Raw genomic sequence first — 23,038 nt, forward strand, 5'->3', positions numbered from 1 at the left:
TTGAAAAGTATTTGATGAAAGAATGGCTAAAATATTCCCAAACTTAGCAAGATACATAAACCTACAAACTCAAGAAGCTGAACAAACACCAAACAGGATTAACCCAAAAAGTTCACATCAAGACAATTACAAAAAAAAAAAAAACTTCTGAAAACCAAAGATAAATCTTGAGAGGCACAAGAGAGAAATGTCTCAAGTCCAGGGGAAAATTTCAAATGGCAGTGCATTTCTCATCAGGAAAGATGGAGGCCAGAACCAAGTGTCCCAGCATTTTTAAATAACTGATAGAAAACAACGTTAACTTAGAATTCTATGTCTAGTGCAATATCTTTCAAAAATGAAGTGAAATAAAGACATTCTCAGATGAAAAAAAAAAAAAAAACAAAACAATTCGTCACCAGCAGACCTATCAATAAAAGAATGGCTAATAAAATTCTGAAATAAAAAAGAAAAAAGAAATCTTGAAATATCAGGAACAAAAAAGAACTACAAAGAGAGTAAGTATATGGGTAAATACAATAGATTTTCTTTTTCCATTTGCCTTTTATAAACTATGTTTTAGAGTAAAAATTCTAACACTGGTATGGTTCTCAATTGATATAGAAGAAATATTTAAAAATCAGTTACATATAAAGGCAGGCAAAGGGATGTAGATGATGCTAAGATTTCTATACGCAAATATGTAAAGTGGTAACTCGTGTATGTGTGTATAATAAATACTTTATTCTAGGTATTAAAATACTATATAAGCAGATAAACTAAAAATGCTATAGATGAATTAATTCTACAAAATGTTAAGCAAGCCACTAGAAGGGAGAAAAAAAGACAGAAACAAAAAACAGGGAAGAAACTGAAAAAGTAAAATAGCAGACAATAGCCCTTCCATATGAATAAATGCATTAGAAGTAAGCAGTCTAAATGTCCCAATTAAATGACAAAGATTTGGCGAGGTGTATTAAAATAAAACAAAAACAACCAACTGGGCACAGTGTCTCATGCTTATAATTTCTGGACTTTGGAAGGTTGAGGTAAGCAGATCACTTGAGGCCAGGAGTTTGAAACAAGCCTGGGTAACAAAGCAAGACCTTCTCTCTATTATAATTAAAAACAATTTATTTTAAAAAACCACCATGATCCAACAATATACTGTCTATAAGAAATTACCTTCAAATATACCAATATGGGTAAATTGAAAGACAAAGAATAGGAAAAGATATCATTCATACATTAATTAAAAGAAAGAAAGGGTTGTTATATTAGTATGAGATAAAGCAGACTTCAAAGAAAATTACCAGCAACAAAGATGGACATTATATAATGTAAACATTACATGATAGAAACTTAAAAAAAATTATCTCAATCCTGCTCCTTCTGCAAGAAACTCTTGATACACTAGTAATAGTGGGAAACTTCCTCACTTTGATAAAGAACATAATAAAAAAGGAGCCAAGAACACAGAGCAATCCCAAGTATGTATGTACCAAACAAATGAACTTTAAAATATGCGAAGCAAGCAATGATAGAACTGAAAAGAGAAACAGAAAAATTCACAATTGCTGGAGACTTCACGTTCCTCAATCTCAATTGATAGAACTAGGAAAAAAATCACCAAGTATATACACGAACTCAACACCACCATTAACAAACAGGATCTACTTGACATTTTTAGCAAATTCCACACAATAAAAGCAGAATACACATTTTCTTCAAGTGCCAACAAAACATAAAAAAAATAGGCAATATCTTGGGTCATAAAACAAACCTCAGCACATTTAAAATCATTACCAGCATACACTGTATTCTCTGAATACAGTAGGCTCAAACTAGAAAACAGTAATAAAACATAACAGAATTTTTTTTTTTAAATCTTAGAAACTAAACAATGCACTACTATAGAATCCTTGGTTGAAGAAATCTCAAGGGAATTAAAAGATATACACATTGAGCTGAATGAAAATTTGAGGCCGGGCGCGGTGGCTCAGGCTTGTAATCCCAGCACTCTGGGAGGCGGAGGCGGGCGGATCACGAGGTCAGAAGATCGAGACCACGGTGAAACCCCGTCTCTACTTAAAAAAAATTAAAAAAAAACGTAGCCAGGCGTGGTGGCGGGCGCCTGTAGCCCCAGCTACTCAGAGAGGCTGAGGAAGGAGAATGGCGTGAACCCGGGAGGCGGAGCTTTCAGTGAGCCGAGATCGCGCCACTGCACTCCAGCCTGGGCAACAGTGTGAGACTCCGTCTCAAAAAAAAAAAAAAAAAAAAAAAAACAAAACACCTTGAGACACATATAAAGCAGTGCTGAGAGGGAAATTTATAGTACGAAATGCATACATTAAAAAAGAGTAAGAGTCTCAAGTTGATAGTCTAAGCTTAGAAGTTAGTCTTAACCTAGAAAAAGATCAAAATAAACTCAAAAATAGCAGAAAATGGAAAAAATAAGAGCAGAAATCAATGAAATTGAAAACAAGACAGGAGAAAAATCACTGAACAATAATAAGCTGGGTCTTTAAAAAGATCAATAATATTGACAAATCTCTAGCAAAACTGGCAAAGATGAGAGAAGGCACCAATTACCAATACCAAGAACAAAACAGAGAATATCACTATAGACTCTGTAGAAAACGAAAAGAAAAAGAAAAAAAAAAAGAAAAAGAAAAAATTACAAACATATCTATACACATAAGAAAAAGCACATGATCATATCCACAGATGCAAAAAGGCATTTAACAAGATTCAACACTCACTTGTTACTTAAAAAATTAGTCCCCAACTTGACAAAGAACATCCAAAAAAAAAAAAACCCTATGGCTAACATCAAACTTAATGTGAATACTAGATGTTTTTCCCCTATAATTAGGAAAAAGGGTAAGGATGTCTATTTTCACTACTGTTGTTCAACATAAAACTGGAAGTTCCAATAGTGAAAACCATTCAGATGGGATAGAAAGAAAATTGGCTCTATTTGCAGATGACATGGTGGTCTAAGTAGAAAATCTTTAAAAACAAATCTTTGAAAAACAAAAGCTTCCTAGAACTTGTAGTGACTCTAGCAAGTTTTCAGGATGCAAAAATTGACATATAAAACTCAGTTGAGAGCCTGATGAGGTGGCATACATATGTAGTTCTAGCTACTCAGGACACCAGAAGTTCAAGGCTATTGGGCACTATAATCATACCTGTGAATAGCCACTGTACTCTTGCCTGGGCAATATAGCAAGACCCCATCTCAAAAAATTGTATTTATATAACTCTAGCAAATAACTGTGTAAGCTAAAAATTGTATTAAAAATACAATATCAAAGAAATCAAACAAAAGAGGCTATATAATCCAATGCTATGACATTCTAAAAAAGGCAAAACCTTGGAGATTAAAAAGATCAGAGGTGAGGGAGATGGGAAGTATAAATAAGAGGAACATAGAGAATTTTAAGGCAGTGAAACTTTTCTCTACGACACTATAATAATGGATACATGTCATTATATATTTATCAAAACCCACAGAATACCCAAAACCAACTGAAAACCCTAATGTAAACTATAAACTGTCGGTAATAATGATGTGTCAATGTAGGTTCATCAACTGTAACAGATGTGCCACTATGATTCAGGGTGTTGACAGTAGGAAAGGTGCATGTGCAGGGGCAAGCAGTGTACAGGAGCTCTCAGTACTCTCTGCTCCATTTTGCTGTGAACATAAAACCGCTCTAATAAATAAAGCCTATTTTTAAAATATGCAAGATACTGTGTGTTCCACAAAGCCTAAGATATTTATTTACCTTCTAGCCCTTTACAGGAAAATGTTGCCCACCTTGACCTTGTTATAAAGTTTCTGATTTCCTTTAATAAAGCTGTTTCCAGACTACTACTTTTATTCCTTCTCTGAAGCTTCAATTTACAATCTCAGAACTTCCTGAAGCTATTTTAATTTAATCTAGTGAATATCATGAAAGTTACATGTAAAAATCAGTAGAATACATTCTGATATCAGAGAGATAAGATACTTTTTAATGTAAAATCTTAAAAGACTAGGAAGGGCAAAAATGCTGAAGAAATAAATCACAGAACACATACTATAGAAAAATTACCATTTACGATTCCTTAAAAAATATATCTAAATCTAACAAAACATGTACATGACTTTTATACTGAAAACACACAATACTAATGAAAGAAATCAAAGATCTAAATAGATGGAGAAACATATCCTATCAAGTTAATGGATTAGAAAACTTCAAGAGAGCAAAAATGTTAATTTTTCCCCAAAATGATATATAAGTTTAACAAAACTCATCAAAATCACAGAAGGATTCTTTGTGCATAATGATAAAAATTATTCAAATTTACATGAAAAGGCAAAGGAATCAGAATACCTAAAATAATTCTGAGAAAAAACAAAATGGGAGGACCACTATACCCAATTTCAAGTCATACATAATCAAGACAGTGTTGTATTGACAGAGAGGTAGACATGTGGATCAACAGAGAATCTGAGCACAGACTGCCTGGAATCTAGCCAGCTGCTGCTAATGAAACACTGCAGCTGTGATACCCACCTTGCCAAGTGCATAGGAGCTGGGTGGGTTTACTCTCCCTTGCTACTCCCCACTCCTTATGTGAACTCTTATGTGCAACAGAGGCAGCTGTACTCCTACCTGTAACATCACCGCGGTGGCCAGAGAAGTGTCCGCTGACTGCTACTGGGACCACTGCTTGCCCTACACACAGAAAGTCAGAGTGCAGACTTACCTGATCCAGCCTCCACTTGGCTTTGCCCCACTACCTGCCCTGGTAGCTTAATACAAACAATAGAAACTTTTGGGAGCACTATGGCACTGCCCATTGCCTGAGACACCAGGGTACCTTCCCTGGGTAACATAAAGCAAGCACAAACATCACCAGTACCACTGCGGCTGGCACTCTTTGGCAAGCACCACCTCCGAGCTGGAGGCCAACACACACAGTCCATTACAGCATCTCTAGGTAGAATAACACAGTGCCAAGGAAGGAAAAAATGTGTGTGTGACTTCAGCTATCACCATTGCCTGTACCACCCTGGCTAACTAAGAGGTCCTGAGTCTGTCCATGTGACCAGTTCATAACTACTGCAACTGGCATCTGAGAAAGCAAACACACTAAGGCTATTTAAAACCAAGGAGTCTCAGAATCTATGTCACTCCCCTGCCACCTCCACCACAGCTGGCCCTGGTAGCCACTACTGGAAATTCTGAGGACAGCTCACATCACTGGATTCCTTGCAGACATTCCCCTGCACCAGCCTAGAGTGTGGCAGCCCCACTGGGTGGCTAACCCCAGCAGAGCATTAACAGTAGTCTGGCTCTCAGGGACTCCCACTACTGCAGGAAGGGGGACTATACCATATCAAGGGAGCATCTCGTATGACAAAAGAACCCAGACAGCAGGCCTTGAGTTCCAGAACCTTTGTTTGTGGAAAGTTTCTTTCAGCAGAGGAACAGGTGCAGTGCTGGGCTTAGCGTGGAAAGTCTGTAACTCTACTTTGTCAGGCAGCTCTCATGCTCATGAAGGGTCTTAAAGAAAGAGCACGCTAGCTAGCCGGGCATGCTGGCTCACGCCTGTAATCCCAGCACTTTGGAAGGCTGAGTCGGGCGGATCATGAGGTCAGGAGTTCGAGACCAGCCTGGCTAACATGGTGAAACCCTGTCTCTACTAAAAATATAAAAATTAGCCGGGCATGGTGGTGGGCACCTGTAATCTCAGCTATTTGAGAGGCTGAGGGAGGAGAATTGCTTGAACCCAGGAGGCACAGGATGCAGTGAGCCAAGATCACACCACGGCACTCTAGCCTGGGCAACAGAGCAAGGTTCCATCTTAAAAAAAAAAAAAGAGACTTATTTTCCCCCTTAATCTACCACTGCAGACAGAGCTAGGGCTTCTCCCACGGGAGCTTCACGTGGGTACACCTATAGACAGCCTTTCTGGAACACGTCAGGTTTATCCTGCATCCCCACAGGAAGAGTGCCCTCCAGTTTCAGGCTTGTATGTGGGGTAGAGCCATACTCCCTCTCTACCTGGAACACTAACGTTCCTGCAGATGAAAAGAGGTACCTGTCTGATCTGAACAGCCGGAACACTGGGTCAGGAGTATCACTAGGTGGATCGCATTCCTGATGGCCTGGCAGTGAAACTGAGAAGTCAGAGGGCAGAATATCTATCTAATTCTTTTCCTTGGGATAGATATGGGGAAGCGGGGAGGGGAGCAAGGGTTGAAAAACTGACTATTGGGTGCTCACTATCTGTGCTCACTACTTGGATGTGCTCGCTACTTAACTGTGCTCACTACCTGGATGTAATGTACTCAAGTAACAAACCTGCACATGTACCCCCGGATCTAAAATAAAATTTAATTAAAATAATGTATTTTGCAGCAACGTGAATACAGCTGGAGGCCATTATTCCAAGTGAGGTAACTCAGGAATGGAAAACCAAATACCCTATGTTCTCAGTCATGAGCTAAGTGAGAGGGAGCTAAGCTATGAATATGCAAAGGCATACAGAGTGGTATAATGGACTTTGGAGACTCAGAAGGGGGAGGATGAAAAGGGAGAGATAAAAAAACTACATATTGGGTACAATGTACACAACTTGAGTGACAGGTACACTAAAATCTCAGACTTCACCACTATGTAATTCATCCATGTAACCAAAAACCATTTGTACCCAAAAGCCACTGAAATAAAATTTAAAAAAAATTTAAGCCACATATCAAGGATAGCAGAACCATCCTATTTCGGCTTTTGACTATACACCTCTGAACTGTTTCAATGGAGTAATAAACTTCTACCATATTAAAAAAAATAGATACAGAACTCAGAATAGATCCACACAAATATGCTCAACTGATTTTTGACAAAGGTGCAAAAGCAATTCAATGGAAGAAAGATAGCCCTTTCAACAACTGCTGCGGGTACAATCAGACATCCACAGCCAAAAAATGAATTTTGACCTAACCCTCTCACCTTATGAGAAAACATTTAATTCAAAATGGATTACAAAACTGAAATATAAAATGCAAAACTATAAACTTATAGAAGGAAATAGGAAAAAAATATTTTGGATCTAGAGATTGATGAGTTTGCAAGATGCAATATGACCCATAAAAGAATAAAAATCAATGTTAGACTTCATCAAAATTAAAAGCTTTGCTCTTCAAAAGGCCTTGTTATAAAGATGAGACAAGCCACAGAACAGGAGAAAATATTTGCAAACTATATGTCCAACAAATGACTTATATAGAAAATATATTTTTAAACTTCCAAAATTCAACATTTAAAAATCCACATAAAAAATGATCAAAAGACATGATAAGGCATTTCACTGAAGAGGATATATGGATAGCAAATAAACACATGAAAAGATGCTTAACATCACCAGTCATTAGAGAAATGCAAATTAAGTTCAAGAGACAATATCCTTACTCACTTATTAGAACAGCTAAAAAAATTAACAATACCAAATGTTTGGTGAGGGGGCAAAGAAACTAGATACAGCAGTCCACCTTGGGGATTAGGTTCCCAAGACCCCCAGTGGATGCCTGAAACTACAGACAGTACTGAACCTAATATATATCTATAGATAGATACCTTTAGATTTTTTGTATGCATATGTTTTAATTTATAAATTAGACAAAGTATGAGTTAACAATGAAACAGAAAAATTATAATGTGTTGTAGTAAAAGTTTCGTAAATATGGTCTTTCTCTCAAAATACTTTCTTGTACTGCACTTACCCGTCTTTTTGTGATGACGTGATAAAAGGCCTATGCTGACGGGATGAAGTGAGGTGAATGACACAGGCATTGGGACGTAGCATTAGGCTACTACTGTCAGGATGATCAACTGCTTCAGGTGATCCTGGATCACAGAACCATGGTGGTATCAATGGTTAAAAGTCAACAGCAGAAAATAATAATGACTAACAGGCAGGTAGTCTATAGTATACATATGTTGGACAAAAGGAGGATTCAGGTCCCAGGTGGGAGGGCATGGAATTTCATTATGCTATTCGGAACAGCACACAATTTGAAACTTAGAGATTATTTCTGGAATTTTCCATTTAACATTTTTGGACCACTGTTAACTGTGGGTTAATTGCATTCAAGGAAAGTGAAACCATAGATAAGGGGTTTATGAGACCACAGTATCTCATAAATTGATTATGGGAATCTGAAATGGTATAGCCAATCTGGAAAACAGTTAAGCAGTTTCCTAAAAAATCAAACGTATGCTTCCCATATGGGCATTACTACAAAGAAACAAAAACTTAAATTTACAGAAAAACCTGTAGGAAGTGTTCACTTCATCTTTATTTGTGGTACAGTTATCCATACTAGAGAATATCACTTAGCAATAAAAAGAAATGAGCTATTGATAGGTACAACTGCTTGGATGATCTTAAGGGCTTCATGCTGAGTGAGAAAAACCAAAGGTCATACACTATATTATTCCATTGCTACAACAATATGTAAGTGACAATATTACAGAAATGAAGAACAAATTAGTGATGAAACAGTTCTATGTTGACTGCAGTAGTTACACAAATTCACACATAATGAAACAGAACTATACACATGCATTGTATCCTTGCCAATTTCTTTTTCAGAATTGTAGTTACATAGATGTAAGCAACCACTGGAAGAAATTAAAGACACATGCATCCATGTGGTAAGTAAATGGACAACAAACTGTGGAATCCTACCCAACAATAAAAATTAGAAAAATCATTAAAAAAAAACCTCTCTCGTGGGTGATGCCCACGATGGATTAATGGGGGTCGAATTTGTCCTCCTCCAACAAACTTTAAAATAGAAAAAGTTAAAAGGTAATTCTATGCAGACATTGGACAGAAGTGAATTCTTTTTTTTCTTTTTATTGAATCAGTGTCTTGCTCAGCTGCCCAGCCTGGAGTGCAGATGCGTGATTTTGGCTCACTGCAACCACCATCTCCCAGGTTTAAGCAATTCTCCCATCTCAGCTTCCGAGTAGCTCGGATTACAGGCACCTGCCATCATGCCCGGCTAACGTTTGTATTTTAGTAGACATAGGGTTTCATCGTGTTGGCCAGGCTGGTCTTGAACTCCTGACCTCAGGTGATCCACCCGCTTCGGTCTCCCAAAGTGCTAGGATTACAGGTGTGAGCCACCACACCCCACCAGGACTGTGATTCTTTCAAGACAAGAGATTAACTCCATAGTCACCCAATTTTATGCCTGGGGGCACTCTGCAAAACTGGACACAGAGAGTTGAGTTCAAAAAGAACAGTGGTCTTAATGAGCAGAGAAAGATCACAATTTAGGACTGTTGAGAAGACTGAATTGTGATGCAGGGTACAGAAGTAGAAACTGAAAAAGAGCTCCAGAAATCTGCATGAGGTGCCCAAGAACAACAGAACTTTCTGCAACTTATATCTGTGGGTTAATTGCATAATAATTATATCTGTGACATCTAATGTGGTAGTCACCACTACCATGTGCTACTAAGCACTTGAAATGTGGCAAATGCAAGTAAGAAACAACATTTTAAATTTAAATAGCTACAACTTGTGACTACTGTATCAACCATTATAGCCCTAGAAGTTGGCTGAACAGTAGGCTGCAAATGTGCAGAGCAAAATTCTGAGACATGACAGAAGTCTATGAGCTGAACAGAGTACAGAGGTGGCAAAATTCAGATGTGGCTCTGACCAAGCAGACTGGAGAGCTTTTGCTGAACCATATGGGCTTTCAGTTTAGACACAGAAAGGATATACTTAAGCTGGGCACAGTGGCTCACAGCTGTAATCCCAACACTTTGGGAGGCCGAGGTGGGTGGATCACCCAGAGGTCAGGAATTTGAGACCAGCCTGGCTAACATGGTGAAAATTTGTCTCTACTAAAAATCCAAAAATTAGCCGGGCATGGTGGCGAGCACCTGTAATCCCAGTTACTCAGGAGACTGATGCAGGAGGATTGCTTGAACCCAGGAGGCGGAGGCTGCAGTGAGCCGAGATCATGCCATTGCACTCCAGCCTGGGCAACAAGAGTGAAACTCTGCCTCCAGAAAAAAAATAAAGAAAGAAGGAAAAAAACAAGACAAGAAAGAAAAAAAAAATTGCTAAAGCTTTGGAAAAGAACTGTTGGAATCTGTGGCCTTCTTGAGTGAGGTCTCACCCACCCCTAGGTTGATCAGTAAAAACTACAGTTTTGTCTGGCTGTAGTTAACTGAAAACTAGCAACTTTGCTGTAAGAGGAGTCTTGATTTACAGCAGAGGTATAAACCTACAACTCTGTAAGTCAAAAGTAAAAAAATCACTTAGGAATGGACAAGGAATATTTTTAGTTATTAACCAAAGGTTACAGTCCTAGTTCTTGAAGAGCAACAGAGCAGCCAGAAATTTAACAAGGTCCTGGAAACAGAAGGGTAGAGAAGAGTAACATGAGCTCTCCAAACATCTTTGGCAAACTGAAATGATGCATGCACAGAGGAGACTCAAGAGAGCATGGCAAATGTAAAAACCAAGGGGGATTTGGGAACTGCCTGCTACACTGAATGCAGCCCCCATCCCACACAGAACAACCAACAGTGGATGGAAGGCTTATAGACTCAAGTGTTTGATCTTAACCTTTGTCCAAATGATTGGCTGACTGCTAAGCTATGCAGACACAGGAACTACCCCTAGCAAGCAAGAATAAATATTGAAATAAAGAATTTAAAAACAGAGCACAGACAGCCAGAACTTCACATCATATATAAGATAGATTCCACAGTTTGAGTCCAGTCAAAATGCTAAATTTAAAATACAAATCCCTTAGATATAAGACAAAATTGAGTTGCTACAATATGCTACCTAAAATGTCCAGCTGTCAACCAAAAATTATTAGACATGTAAAAACATAGGAAAGTGAAATATACTAAAGGAAAAAAAGCATTCAGTGAAAACTAAATCTGTATGAGCCCAGATACTTGATTAGTCAAGCCTTCAATAAGACTTCATAACAAATATATTCAAAGAAATAAAGGTAAAAAAAAAAAAAGATTCAATAAAAATCACAATAGAAAATTATAAAGTATAAAAAAAAGCCATCACACTTCATTCTTCCTAAGTCCTACACCAGAGTTGCTTTGAATGTGTGTATTTAATATGTAAGACCTGAAAAGGGAGTTGACCTAAAAATAATTTACTGTGAAACATCAATTTCTTCAGAGTTAATGATAATTATATGCTAACCATACCAAAAACCACACCAAAAACCAAAAAAAACTTTTTTTTATGATTTTTCTAATTTTCTAATTAATCAGAGTTAATGATAATTACATGCTAACCATACCAAAAATATTGAATAAAATTTTTAGCTTAGATTTATTTATTGAGGGAAAGTTGAGGCCACATACAGAAAGCAATGGCAAAAGACACTGCCTCCAACGAAAATATGAACCAAAAAGCATGATGGAAAAACATTTACATGTAATATACTAAAGAGATGTCATGCGAACACAGACACAGAAGGTGAGAATACCATGTGATAATGCAAGTAGACTGAAATGCTACCTACCAGTGCAAGTCAAGGAATGCCAGAAATTGCCAGTAAACCACCAGAAGTTAGGAATAAGGAAGGATTCTCCCTTACAGGTTTTCGAACACATCACAGCCCTGACAACAGCTTGATTTCAGGCTTCTAGCCTCTAGAACTGAGATAATAAATTTCTGTTGCTTTAAGTCACTCATTTTGTGGTATTTTGTTATAGCAGTTTTAGGAAATTAACACAAATATGCCATTTACCACAGTTTTCTCCCATTGGATTATTTAATAATTAATGATTTAAAATTCATATTTGGAAAAGGTGTTTTTTAATGAATAGATATATTAATCGGTCTCTTTTGACACAGAAATGTTCTATATTTCATTTTCGTATTCTTGTCAAATTATAAAAATAATATCATAAATATGGGCATCGCTACAAGCTATTATGTATAGTCACTGAAAAATCGGAAAAAACATGGGAGTTAGAAATGTTTATCAAATACAAGTCTACACAAAAATGAATAAAATTTTTATTTTAAAACATCACAAGTAATTACAAAGACAAATGTCCCAACTATACAAACTGTTTTTCACATATACATATATACACACATATTTAAGCTTGGTTGATCTTTCATCTTTTTATCTGAGTAAAAAGAAGAACACTTTCCTCATTCAGAAGATTTTTGATGTTATAATAGTTACCTAAAAGTGATAAGAAAATAAAAATTATTTCCATAGGAATCATTCCTTTTGATTAAGTATATAGCCATCACCTGACAGTTGTAGTAAGACACAAAATAAAAACAATTCACCTAACCTAAGTAACTTACTTAATTCCATGAACTACAACATCAAGAGCTAACCATGATACGTGACCCAGATGAGGCTTCAGAGAACAGAAATACAAATTTCATATCGTTATGGTAATAAATGCAGGGATGAGTCAGTCAAGAGGGTAAGAAAAGAAAATCTCTTTCTGCAACCAATCTTTATTAGGTCTACAGAACTTCTGTGGATTCCTCTAAACCAGACATACTCATATATATATGAGTATAAAAGGTACAATGTTAAGTAGAATGAAATCTCAAAATTTTAAAAAGGCAAATGCTACTCTTAAATGAGGTAATAAATAACAGGAAAAGTGAAATACAGATGGACCACAATTATCACATGTGACAGGCTTATTAGAATTGAGTACTATCACTGTGACTTTCTATATACTAGAAATTGAGAAAGTATTCACAACAGTGCTGACATACTAAGGACTATGCAAGTATGACTATTATTATTGTCTCCTAACAGAATGTAAGCTCTATAAGAGCAGGGATTTTTGCCTGTTTTGTTCATTTATATATCCCAAATCTTCCAGCAATACATGGACATAGTAGACACTTTGTTTTGTTTTTGTTTTTGAGACAGAGTCTTGCTCTGTCACCCAGGCTGGAGTGCAGTAGTACAATCATAGCTCACTGCAGGAGCTCAAGTACAATCATAGCTCAAGTGCAGGAGTTCACTGCAACCTTGAACTCCTGGGCTCATGCAATCCTCCTGTCCCAGGCTCCCAAGAGCTAGGACTGTAGGTGTGCATCACCATGCCTGGTTAACTTTTGCATTTTTTGTAGAGACAGGGTCTCCCTACGTTGCCCAGGCTGGTCCCGAACTCCTCACCTCAAGCCCTCCTCAGCCTCTCAAAATGTTGGGATTACAGGTGTGAGCCACTGCACCTGGCCCATAGCAGTCTCTTAATCACACTTGTTGAATGAGTGAATGAATGACAAGTGGATTAAAATGGCTATTTACAATAACTTTTGCTGTTCAATAGCTGATGAAGCATACCATTCCATTCTTTAAACAGTTTAAAATAATGTTCTAAAAACATAATTTCTTAGAGATAACATGGGGCAATTTTCGTTCTACTCTGGAATACAACATATCTGCTGACTAAAAATATATACATATTTATGTATATATACATATGTATATATATAAATATATACATACATATTATTTTGAGACCGAGTCTCGCTCTGTTCCCCAGGCTGGAGTGCAGTGGTGCAACTTCTGCTCACTGCAAGTTCCACCTCCCAGGTTCATGCCATTCTCCTGCCTCAGCCTCCAGAGTAGCTGGGACTACAGCTACCCACACCACGCCTGGCTAATTTTTTTGTATTTTTAGTAGAGATGGGTTTCACCATGTTAGCCAGGATGGTCTCAATCTCCTGACCTTGTGATCCACCCACCTTGGCTTCTCAAAGTGCTGGGATTATAGGCTTGAGCCACCGTGCCCGGCCAATATTTTTATAGTCAGTAGTAAACAACTCTTGTTCTCATGTATCAAAACATTAATTGGTTGGGCACAGTGGCTCACACCTGTAATCATGGCACTTTGGGAGGCTGAGGTGGGCAGATCACTTGAGGTCAGGAGTTCTAGACCAGCCTGGCCAACGTAGCAAACTCTCGTCTCTACTAAAAATACAAAAAGTAGCCAGACGTGGTGGTTCGTGCCTGTTGTCCCAGCTACTTGGGAGTCTGAAGCACAAGAATCGCATGAAACAAGGAGGTGGAGACTGCACTGAGCTGAGATCGTGCCACTGCACTCCAGCCTGGGTGACAGAGCGAGACGCTGTCTCAAAAACAAAAAAACCACCACAAAATGCTAATACACTTACCTGATAATCAAATGAAAGGAAAATATGTACCAAACTATTTCGACATCCATCAGTCCTATCACACTTCATTTTGACCACTGTGGCTTCCATTTCCATGGTGCCCAAAAACAACCATATACATGTTGTCTAAGTGAAATAAATTGTCTTTAATTATACTTACCTGAAGGAACATAGAACGAATCCCCAGTACTTATTATATAAGGTGTTTCGTGTAAAGTACACAAAAGGTCACCAAAGTTAACATAAAAAACCTGTAAAAATAAAAATAAAAATCTCATTCAAAATTGAATCATGACAATACTCCAAAGGAACCTTAAAATGTAGTGGGAAGAAAAACAATTCCCCACAAATGTGCCTGCTTTAATCTCCAGAACTTGTAAATACATTAAATTTCATGGCAAAAGAGACCTTGAGATGGGGAGATTATCTTTGATAATGTAGGTAGGCCCAGTCTAATCACATTAAGCCCTTAAAAATAGAGTACTTTCTCCTGCTGGAAGCAGAGGAGAAATGAAGCAGAAGGAACAGTCACAGAAATTTGAAGCATGAAAAGGACTTGCACTGTTGCTGGTACTAAAGATGTGGGGCCATACACCAAGAAACATGAGTTATTTCTAGAAACTAAGAATGACACCCTGGTGAACAGCCAATGAGGAAATGGGAACCTCAGTCCTATAACCACTTGAAACTGAATTCTGCCAACAATCTGAATAAGATTGGAAGCAGACTGGAAGCGGATTCGTCCCTACAGCCTCCAGAAAGAAATACAAACCTGTCAACATCTTGATTCCAGTCTTGTAATACTCTAAACAGAATACCTGGTCAAGCTCATGGTTCTCTCTACATAACGGTGTGATAGATAATGGAAGAGTATTGTTTTAAGCCATTAAATTTGTGAAACAGTCATGCACTGCCTAACAACGTTTCAGTCAACAACAAACTGTAAACATGATAGTGGTCCTATAAGGTTACCACGGCACTAAAAAATTGTATTGCCTAGTGACCTCACAGCCATCATGTCCTAGTGAAAAGCATTACTCATATGTTTGTGGTGATGCTGATGTAAATAAACTGCACTGCCAGTCACATTAAAGGATAGTACACACAGGAAAAAGTGGAGGACAGAAGGTAGGACTAACTTGCAGCTCCCACTCAGATGGACAGAACAGCGTGTGGAAACTTCACATCATGAACTTCTTTGCTCCAAGAACTATCACAGGAACATACCAAGAAAACTGAAAGAATTCACAGACTCTTTGAAAGAAATGGCTTGCCGCTGCAAACTCCATGAGACAGCTGAAAAACTATGAGTGCCCAAAGTGTGAAAGGGGGGAAAGTCTGCCTCCAAACACATCCTTACTGGGGAACCTGAAAATCCAGGTCATGAGAGAAGGATTTAACCTTACCTAGAGCTGAAAGGAACTGAGAGACCCAAGGGAAATATAATAGTAGAAGCAAAGGTGGGAAGAGCCCTGTAAGTACTCCTGGTTTCCAAGGAAACCATTTCTGACTTTCTCTCACAGGGTTCCTTGGGGAGGGCTGCCAGTGGAATTGGGGAAGGACCACAGGAAGAAGGAAATTTCTAGTTGAACTTTAAATAATTTTGACCACGCACGAATTTTCCTGGGCAGAATTGGGGGAAGGGCGAATAGGAAGTTCAAATACAAGCCAGGGTAGGAGGCAAGGGGCAGGGCCTGAAGGCCCAGCTTCCTTTCTCAGCAGGGAGGCTTGTAGCCTGGCGCAAAATGTCAGTCCTGCTCACTGGTTGCCTGGATACAAACTTGGTTTGGTGGGGCACAGTGGCAGTGAAACTGGCCTCGCCTAGCTGCATGGGAGCTGGGTGAGGCCAGTCTGTCGGCTTCCCCCACTTCCTTGGTGACCAGTATGATGCAGTGGAGACAGCCATAATCCCCTTGGGAACATAAGTCCAGTGGCCTGGGAACCATACTCTCATCCCCTACAGTGGTCACAAGAAGCTCAGCCCAAGGAGAGTCTGAGCTCGGACACACCTAATCAATCCTACCTCCACCTGATGGTCTTTCTCTAACTGCCCTGTAGCCTAAGACAGGAGCTCTAAGGCCCCACACATCACCTGAGAAACCTGAATACTTATCCAGGCAACCTTGTATCAGCAGATGCTCTCTTGAAAGTACCACCTCCTGGCTGGTGGCCAGCCACCTGCTAGCACAACCAATATTAAAGAAAACCAGCACATTAAACAAAACTACAACCAAAGACCCTCACAGAGTCTGCTTCACTCCCCTGCTACCTCCACCAGAGGAGGTGCTGAGATCCATGGTTGAGAGACCTGAAGACAGATCATATCACAAGACTCTTTGCAGGCACTTCCCAGTACCAGCCTGGAGCCCCATAGCTCTGTTGGGTGGCTAGACACAGAAAAGCAATAGCAATCACTTCAGGCTGCCTCTCTGGAAATATAATCCCTAGGGGAAGGAGGAGAACACCACATCAAGGGATCACTCCGTTAGACAAATGAATCTGAATTGCAGCGCTTGACCTCCAGATGTTTCCTCTGACATAGTCTACCCAAATGAGAAGAAACCAGGAAAACAATTCTGGTACTATGACACAGCAAGGTTCTTTAACACCCCCAAAAGATCATACTAGCTCCCCAGCAATGGATCCAAACAAATAAATCTCTGATTGCCAGAAAAATAATGCAGAAGGTTGATTATTACATTACTCAAGGAGGCACCAGAGAAAGGTGAAAACCAACTTAAAGAATTTTTTTAAAAAATACAAGACTTGGATGACAAAATCTCCAGAAAAATAGATAGCATAAATAAAAAACAATCACAACTTCTGGAAAAGAAAGGCACACTTAGAGAAATGCAAAATACATTAGAAAGTTTTAACAACAGAATCAAACAAGTAGAAGAACTTCTGAGCTCAAAAACAAGGCTTTTGAATTAACCCAATCAAAGACAAAGAAAAAATAAATTTTAAAAAAATGAACAAAGCCTTGAAGAAGTTTGGGATTTTGTTAAACGACCAAACATAAGAATAATTGGTGTTCCTGAGGAAGAAGAGAAATCTAAAAGTTTGGAAAAATTGAGGAAATAATCAAGGATAACTTCCCTGGCCTTGCTAGCAATCTAGACATCCAAATACAAGAAGTTCAAAGAGCACCTGGAAAATTCATTGCAAAAAGATCATCACCTGGCCACACAGTCATTAGGTTATCTAAAGTCAAGACAAAGCAAAGAATCTTAAGAGCTGTGAGGCAAAAGCATCAGGTAACCTATTTTAAAAAAACAACCTATCAGATTAACAGCAGATTTCTCAGCAGAAACCCTACAAATCAGATGGGACTGAGGTCCTATTTTTATCTTCCTTAAATAAAACAATTATCAGCCAAGAATTTTAGTATCCAGCAAAACTAAGCTTCATAAATGAAGGAAAGATAAAGTCTTTTTCAGACAAACAAATGGTGACAGAAATCCCCACTAACAAGCCAGCACTACAACTGCTAAAAGAAGTTCTAAATCTTGAAACAAAAACTCAAAATACACCAAAATAGAACCTCCTTAAAGGATAAATCTCCCAGGGTCTGTAAAACACACACACACACACACACACACACACACACACAAAATTCAGGCAACTAGTACAATGAATAGAACAGTACCTCACATCTCAATACTAACATTGAATATAAATGGCTTAAATGCTCCACTTAAAAGACACAGAATGGCAGAATGGATAAGCATGCACCAACCAAGTACCTGCTGTCCTCAAAGACTCACTTAACACATAAGGATTCACTTAAGCTTAAGGTAAAGAAGTAGTAAAAGATATTCCATGCAAATGGATACCAAAAGAGAGCAGGAGTAGCTATTCTTATATCAGACAAAACAGACTTTAAAGCAACAACAGTTAAAAAGACAAAAAAGGCCATTATATAAGAAATGGACTAGTCCAACAGGAAAATATCACAATCCTAAATATACATGCACCTAACACCAGAGCTCCGAAATTTATAAGACAATTTCTACTAGGCCTAAGAAATGAGACAGACGGCAACACACTTACAGTGAGGGTCTTCAATACCCCCACGGACAGCAGTAAACAGGTCATCAAGACAGAAAGTCAACATAGAAACAACGGACTTAAAGTATACACTGGAACAAATGGACTTAATAGATATTTACAGAACATTCTACCCAACAACTGCAGAATATACATTCTATTCATCAGCACATGGAACATTCTCCAAGATAGACTGCATGAGAGAGACCACAAATCAAGTCTCAATAAATTTAAGAAAACCAAAATTATATCAAGTACTCTCTCAGACCACAGTCGAATAAAATTGGAAGTCAATTTCCAAAATGAACGCTCAAAACCAAGCAAATAGATGGAAATTAAATAATCTGCTCCTGAACGACTGTTGGATCAACAATGAAATAAAGATGAAAATTGAAAAATTATTTGAACTGAACAATAACAGTGACACAACCTATCAAAACTTCTAAAATACAGCAAAAACAGTGCTAACGGGAAAGTTCATAGCATTAAATGCCTACATCAAAAAGTCTGAAAGAACACAAATACACAATCTAAAGTCACTCCTCAAGGAACTAGAACTAGAGAAAGAAGAATAAACAAAACCTAAACCCAGCAGATGAAAAGAAATAACAAAGATCAAGCCATTTGGTAGAACTAAATGAAAATATAATCAAAATTGATAGACCATTAGCGAGGTTAACAAAGAAGACAGAAGATCCAAATAAACTCAATTAGAAACAAAATAGGAGATATTACAACTGATACCACAGAAAGACAAAAGATCATTCAAGGGTCGTATGAATACCTTTATGTATACAAACCAGACCTAGATGAGACAGATAAATTCCTGGAAATATACAACCCTCCTAGATTAAACCAGGAAGAAAAAGAAACTCTGAAAATACCAATAACAAGCAATGAGATTGAAATGGTAATAAAAGAATTGTCAACAACAACAAAAAGTCCAGGCCGGGTACAGTGGCTGACGCCTGTAATCCCAACACTTTGGGAGGCAGAGGCAGGTGGATTGCCTGAGGTCAGGAGTTCAAAACCAGCCTGGCCAACATGGCAAAACCCTGTCTCTACTAAAAACACGAAATTAGCCGGGTGTGGTGGTACATACCTGTAATCCCAGCTACCTGGGAGGCTGAGGCAGGATAATCATTTGAATCTGGGAGGTGGAGGTTACAGTGAGCTGAAATCGCACCATTGCACCCTAGCCTGGGCAACAAGAGCAAAACCCCGTCTCAAAAAAAGAAAAAGAAAAAAATTCCAGGACCAGATGGATTCACAGCTGAATTCTATCAGACATTCAATTTATCTATCAGAAGAGAGAGATAAATTCCTGGAAATATACAACTCTCTTAGATTAAACCAGGAAGAAATAGAAACTCTAAATAGACCAATAATAAGCAGCAAGAGTGAAAGGGTAATAAAAGAATTGTCAACAACAAAAAAAGTCCAGGACCAGATGGATTCACAGCTGAATTCTATCAGACATTCAAAGAAGAATTGTTACCAATCCAATGAAATGATTCCAAAAGACATAGAGAAGTCAATATGCAAGTCAATAGATGTGATACACCACATAAAAAGAATTAAAACCAAAAATCACATGATCAGCTCAATAGGGGCAGAAAAAGCATTTGCCAACATCCGGCACCACTTTATGACTAAAACCCTCAGCAAAATCGGCATAGAAGGAACATAACTCAAGGTAATAAAAGCCGTTTATGATAAACCTACAGCCAGCATCATACTGAACAAGGAAAAGTTGAAAGTATTTCTCCTGAGAACAGAAACAAGACAAGGTTGCCCACTTTCACCACTTGTATTCAACATAGTACTAGAAGTCCTGGCCAGAGCAATCGGACAAAAGAAGGAAATAAAGGGTATCCAAATTAGAAAAGAGGTAGTCAAACTGTTGCTGTTTGCCAATTATATGATCATATACCTAGAAAACCCTAGACTCATCCAAAAAGCTCCTAGATCTGGCAAATGAATTCAGTAAACTTTCAAGATACAAAATCAATGTACACAAATCAATAGCTCTGCTATACACCAGCAGCAACCAAGCTGAGAAACAAATCAAGAACTCAACTCCTTTTACAATAGCTGCAAATAATAATAATAATAATAATAATAATTAATAATAATAATTTGGAATACACCTAACCAAAGAGGTGAGAAATCATAGACAACATAAACAAATGAAAACACATCCTATGCTCATGGATGGGTAGAACCAATATTGTGAAAATGACATACTGCCAAAAGCAATCTTCAAATTTTCAAATTCAATGCAATTCCCATCAAAATACCATCATCATTCTTCACAGAACTAGAAAAAGCAATCCTAAAATTCATATGGAACCAAAAAAGAGCCTGCATAGCCAAAGGGAAGACTAAGCAAAAAGAACAAATCTGGAGGCATCACATTACCTGACTTCAAACGATACTATATAGTTACCAAAACAGCACAGTACTGAAATGAAAATAGGCACATAGACCATGGAAGTGAATAGAGAGCCCAGAAGTAAAGCCAAATACTTACAGCTAACTTATCTTCAACAAAGCAAACAAAAACATTAAGTAGGGAAGGGACACCCTATTCAACAAATGGTGCTGGGATAATCAGTAAGGCACAGGTAGAAAAATGAAACTGAATCCTCATCTGCCACCTTATACCAAAATCAACTCAAGATGGATCAAAGACTTGAATCTAAGACCTGAAGCCATAAAAATTCTTGAAGATAACATCAGAAAAACCCTTCTAGGCATTGGCTTAGGCAAAGACTTCATGACCAAAAATCCAAAAGCAAACACAACAAAAACAAAATAGATGGAACCTAATTAAACTAAAAAGCTTCTGCAAAGCCAAAGAAATAATCGGTAAACTGGCAACGGCAGAGTAAACAGACAACCCACAGAGTGAAAGAAAATATTCACAAACTGTCCATCCAACAATGGAATAATATCCAGAATCTACATGGAACTCAAACAAATCAGCAAGAAAAAAACAAACAATCTCATCAAAAGGTGGGCTAAGGACATGAATAGACAATTCTCAAAAGAAGATACAGAAATGGCCAAGAAGCATACAAAAACATGCTCAACAATAACTAATGATCAGGAAAATGCAAATCGAAACCACAATGAGATACCACCTCATTCCTGCAAGAATGGCCATAATCAAAATATAGCAGATGTTGGCCTGGATGCAGTGAAAAGGGAACAATATTACACTGCTGGTGGGAATGTAAACTAGTACAACCGCTATGGAAAACCTTAGTAGAGCTAAAAGTAGATCTACCATTTGATCCAGCAATCCCACTACTGGGTACCTACTCAGAAGAAAAGTGACTCACTATATGAAAAAGACACTTGCACACGTACGTTTATAGCAGCATAATTTGCGACTGCAAAAATATGGAACCAACCCAAATGCCCATTAATCAACGAGCAGATAATGTGGTATACATGTACCATGGAATGCTACTCAACCATAAAAAGGAATGAAATAATGGATAGCATTTGTAGCAATCTGCATGGAGTTGGAGACCATCATTCCAATAAAGTAACCCAGAAATGGAAAACCAAACATCGCATGTACTCACTTGTAAGTGGGAGCTAAGCTATGAGGATTCAAAAGCATAAGAATGATACAATGGACTCTGAGGACTCAGGGGGAAGGGTGGGAGGAGGAGAGGGATACAAGACTACACGGTGGATAGAGTGTACACTGTTCAGGTGATAGGTGCACCAAAATCTCAGAAATCACCACTAAATAAATTATCCCCTGTAACATGGTTTAGCTTTGTCTCCCCACCCAAATTTCACCTTGAACTATAGTTGCCATAATCCCCACATGTCATGGGAAGGACCCAGTGGGAGGCAGTTGAATCATGGGGGCGGTTACCCTCATGCTGTTCTCATAAGAGTGAGTTCTCACAAGATCTGATGCTTTTCCCCCTTGTGTGCCAATTCTCCTTGCTGCCACCATGTGAAGAAGGACATGTTTGCTTCCCCTTCTGCCATAATTGTAAGTTTCCTGAGGCACCCCCAGCCCCACAGAACTGTGAGTCAATTAAACATCTTTCCTTTAAAAACTACCCAGTCTTGGGCAGTTCTTTATAGCAGTGTGAGAAAGGACTAATACATCCTATAATCCCAGCTACTTGAAAGGCTGAGGCATGAGAATTGCTTGAACCCAAGAGGCAGAGGCTGCAGTGGGCCGATATTGTGCCACTCCAGCCTGGGTGACAGAGGGAGACTATCTCAATGAAAGAAAAAAAAAAAAAAGAAATTATCTATGTAACCAAACACTACTTGTTCCCCAAACCCTATTGAAATAAAAAATAAAGTATAACACAATTTTGTGCAGTACAAAACAGTTGGTAACGATAATAAACAACTATGCCACTGGTTTATGTATTTACTATAGTTTTATCCACTAACTTAGAGTGTACTCCAACTACTTATATAAAAAGAAGTTAAGTGTGAAACAGTCTCAGGCAGGTCCCTCAGGAGGTATTCCAGAAGAAAGCAATGTTATTACAGGAGATGACAGCTCCATGTGTGTTATTGTTCCCAAAGACTTTACAGTGGGACAAGATGTGGTAGTGGAAGACACTGATAATGATCCTAATCTCATGTAGCACAAGGGTGATTTGTTGTTTGTGTCTTAGTTTTTAACAAAAGAGTTTTAAAAGTTAAAAAAAATAGAAAAAAACTTATAGAATAAGGAAATAAAATATTTTTGTACAGCTGAACAGTATGGTTAAGTTTTAAATATTACAAAAGA

General features: G+C 38.2%; 1 protein-coding gene across 2 annotated transcripts in view; it reads right to left on the minus strand.

Annotated features, from left to right (window-relative positions):
• Positions 1–12,041: 12,041 nt before the first annotated feature.
• Positions 12,042–23,038, minus strand: part of LOC105463603 (centromere protein C) — a 72,447-nt gene continuing 61,450 nt past the window's right edge. For both annotated transcript variants that reach the window (XM_011710808.3, XM_011710807.3), the window contains 2 exons: positions 14,366–14,456; positions 12,042–12,238 (listed from right to left, as the gene is read on the minus strand). In XM_011710808.3, the coding sequence (XP_011709110.2) occupies positions 12,168–12,238; positions 14,366–14,456 (162 nt within the window). In that variant the 3' untranslated portion in view covers positions 12,042–12,167. The remainder of the gene's footprint in view (positions 12,239–14,365; positions 14,457–23,038) is intronic.

This window comes from Macaca nemestrina, chromosome 3 (genome assembly GCF_043159975.1).
Source record: "Macaca nemestrina isolate mMacNem1 chromosome 3, mMacNem.hap1, whole genome shotgun sequence".
NCBI lineage: Eukaryota > Metazoa > Chordata > Mammalia > Primates > Cercopithecidae > Macaca > Macaca nemestrina.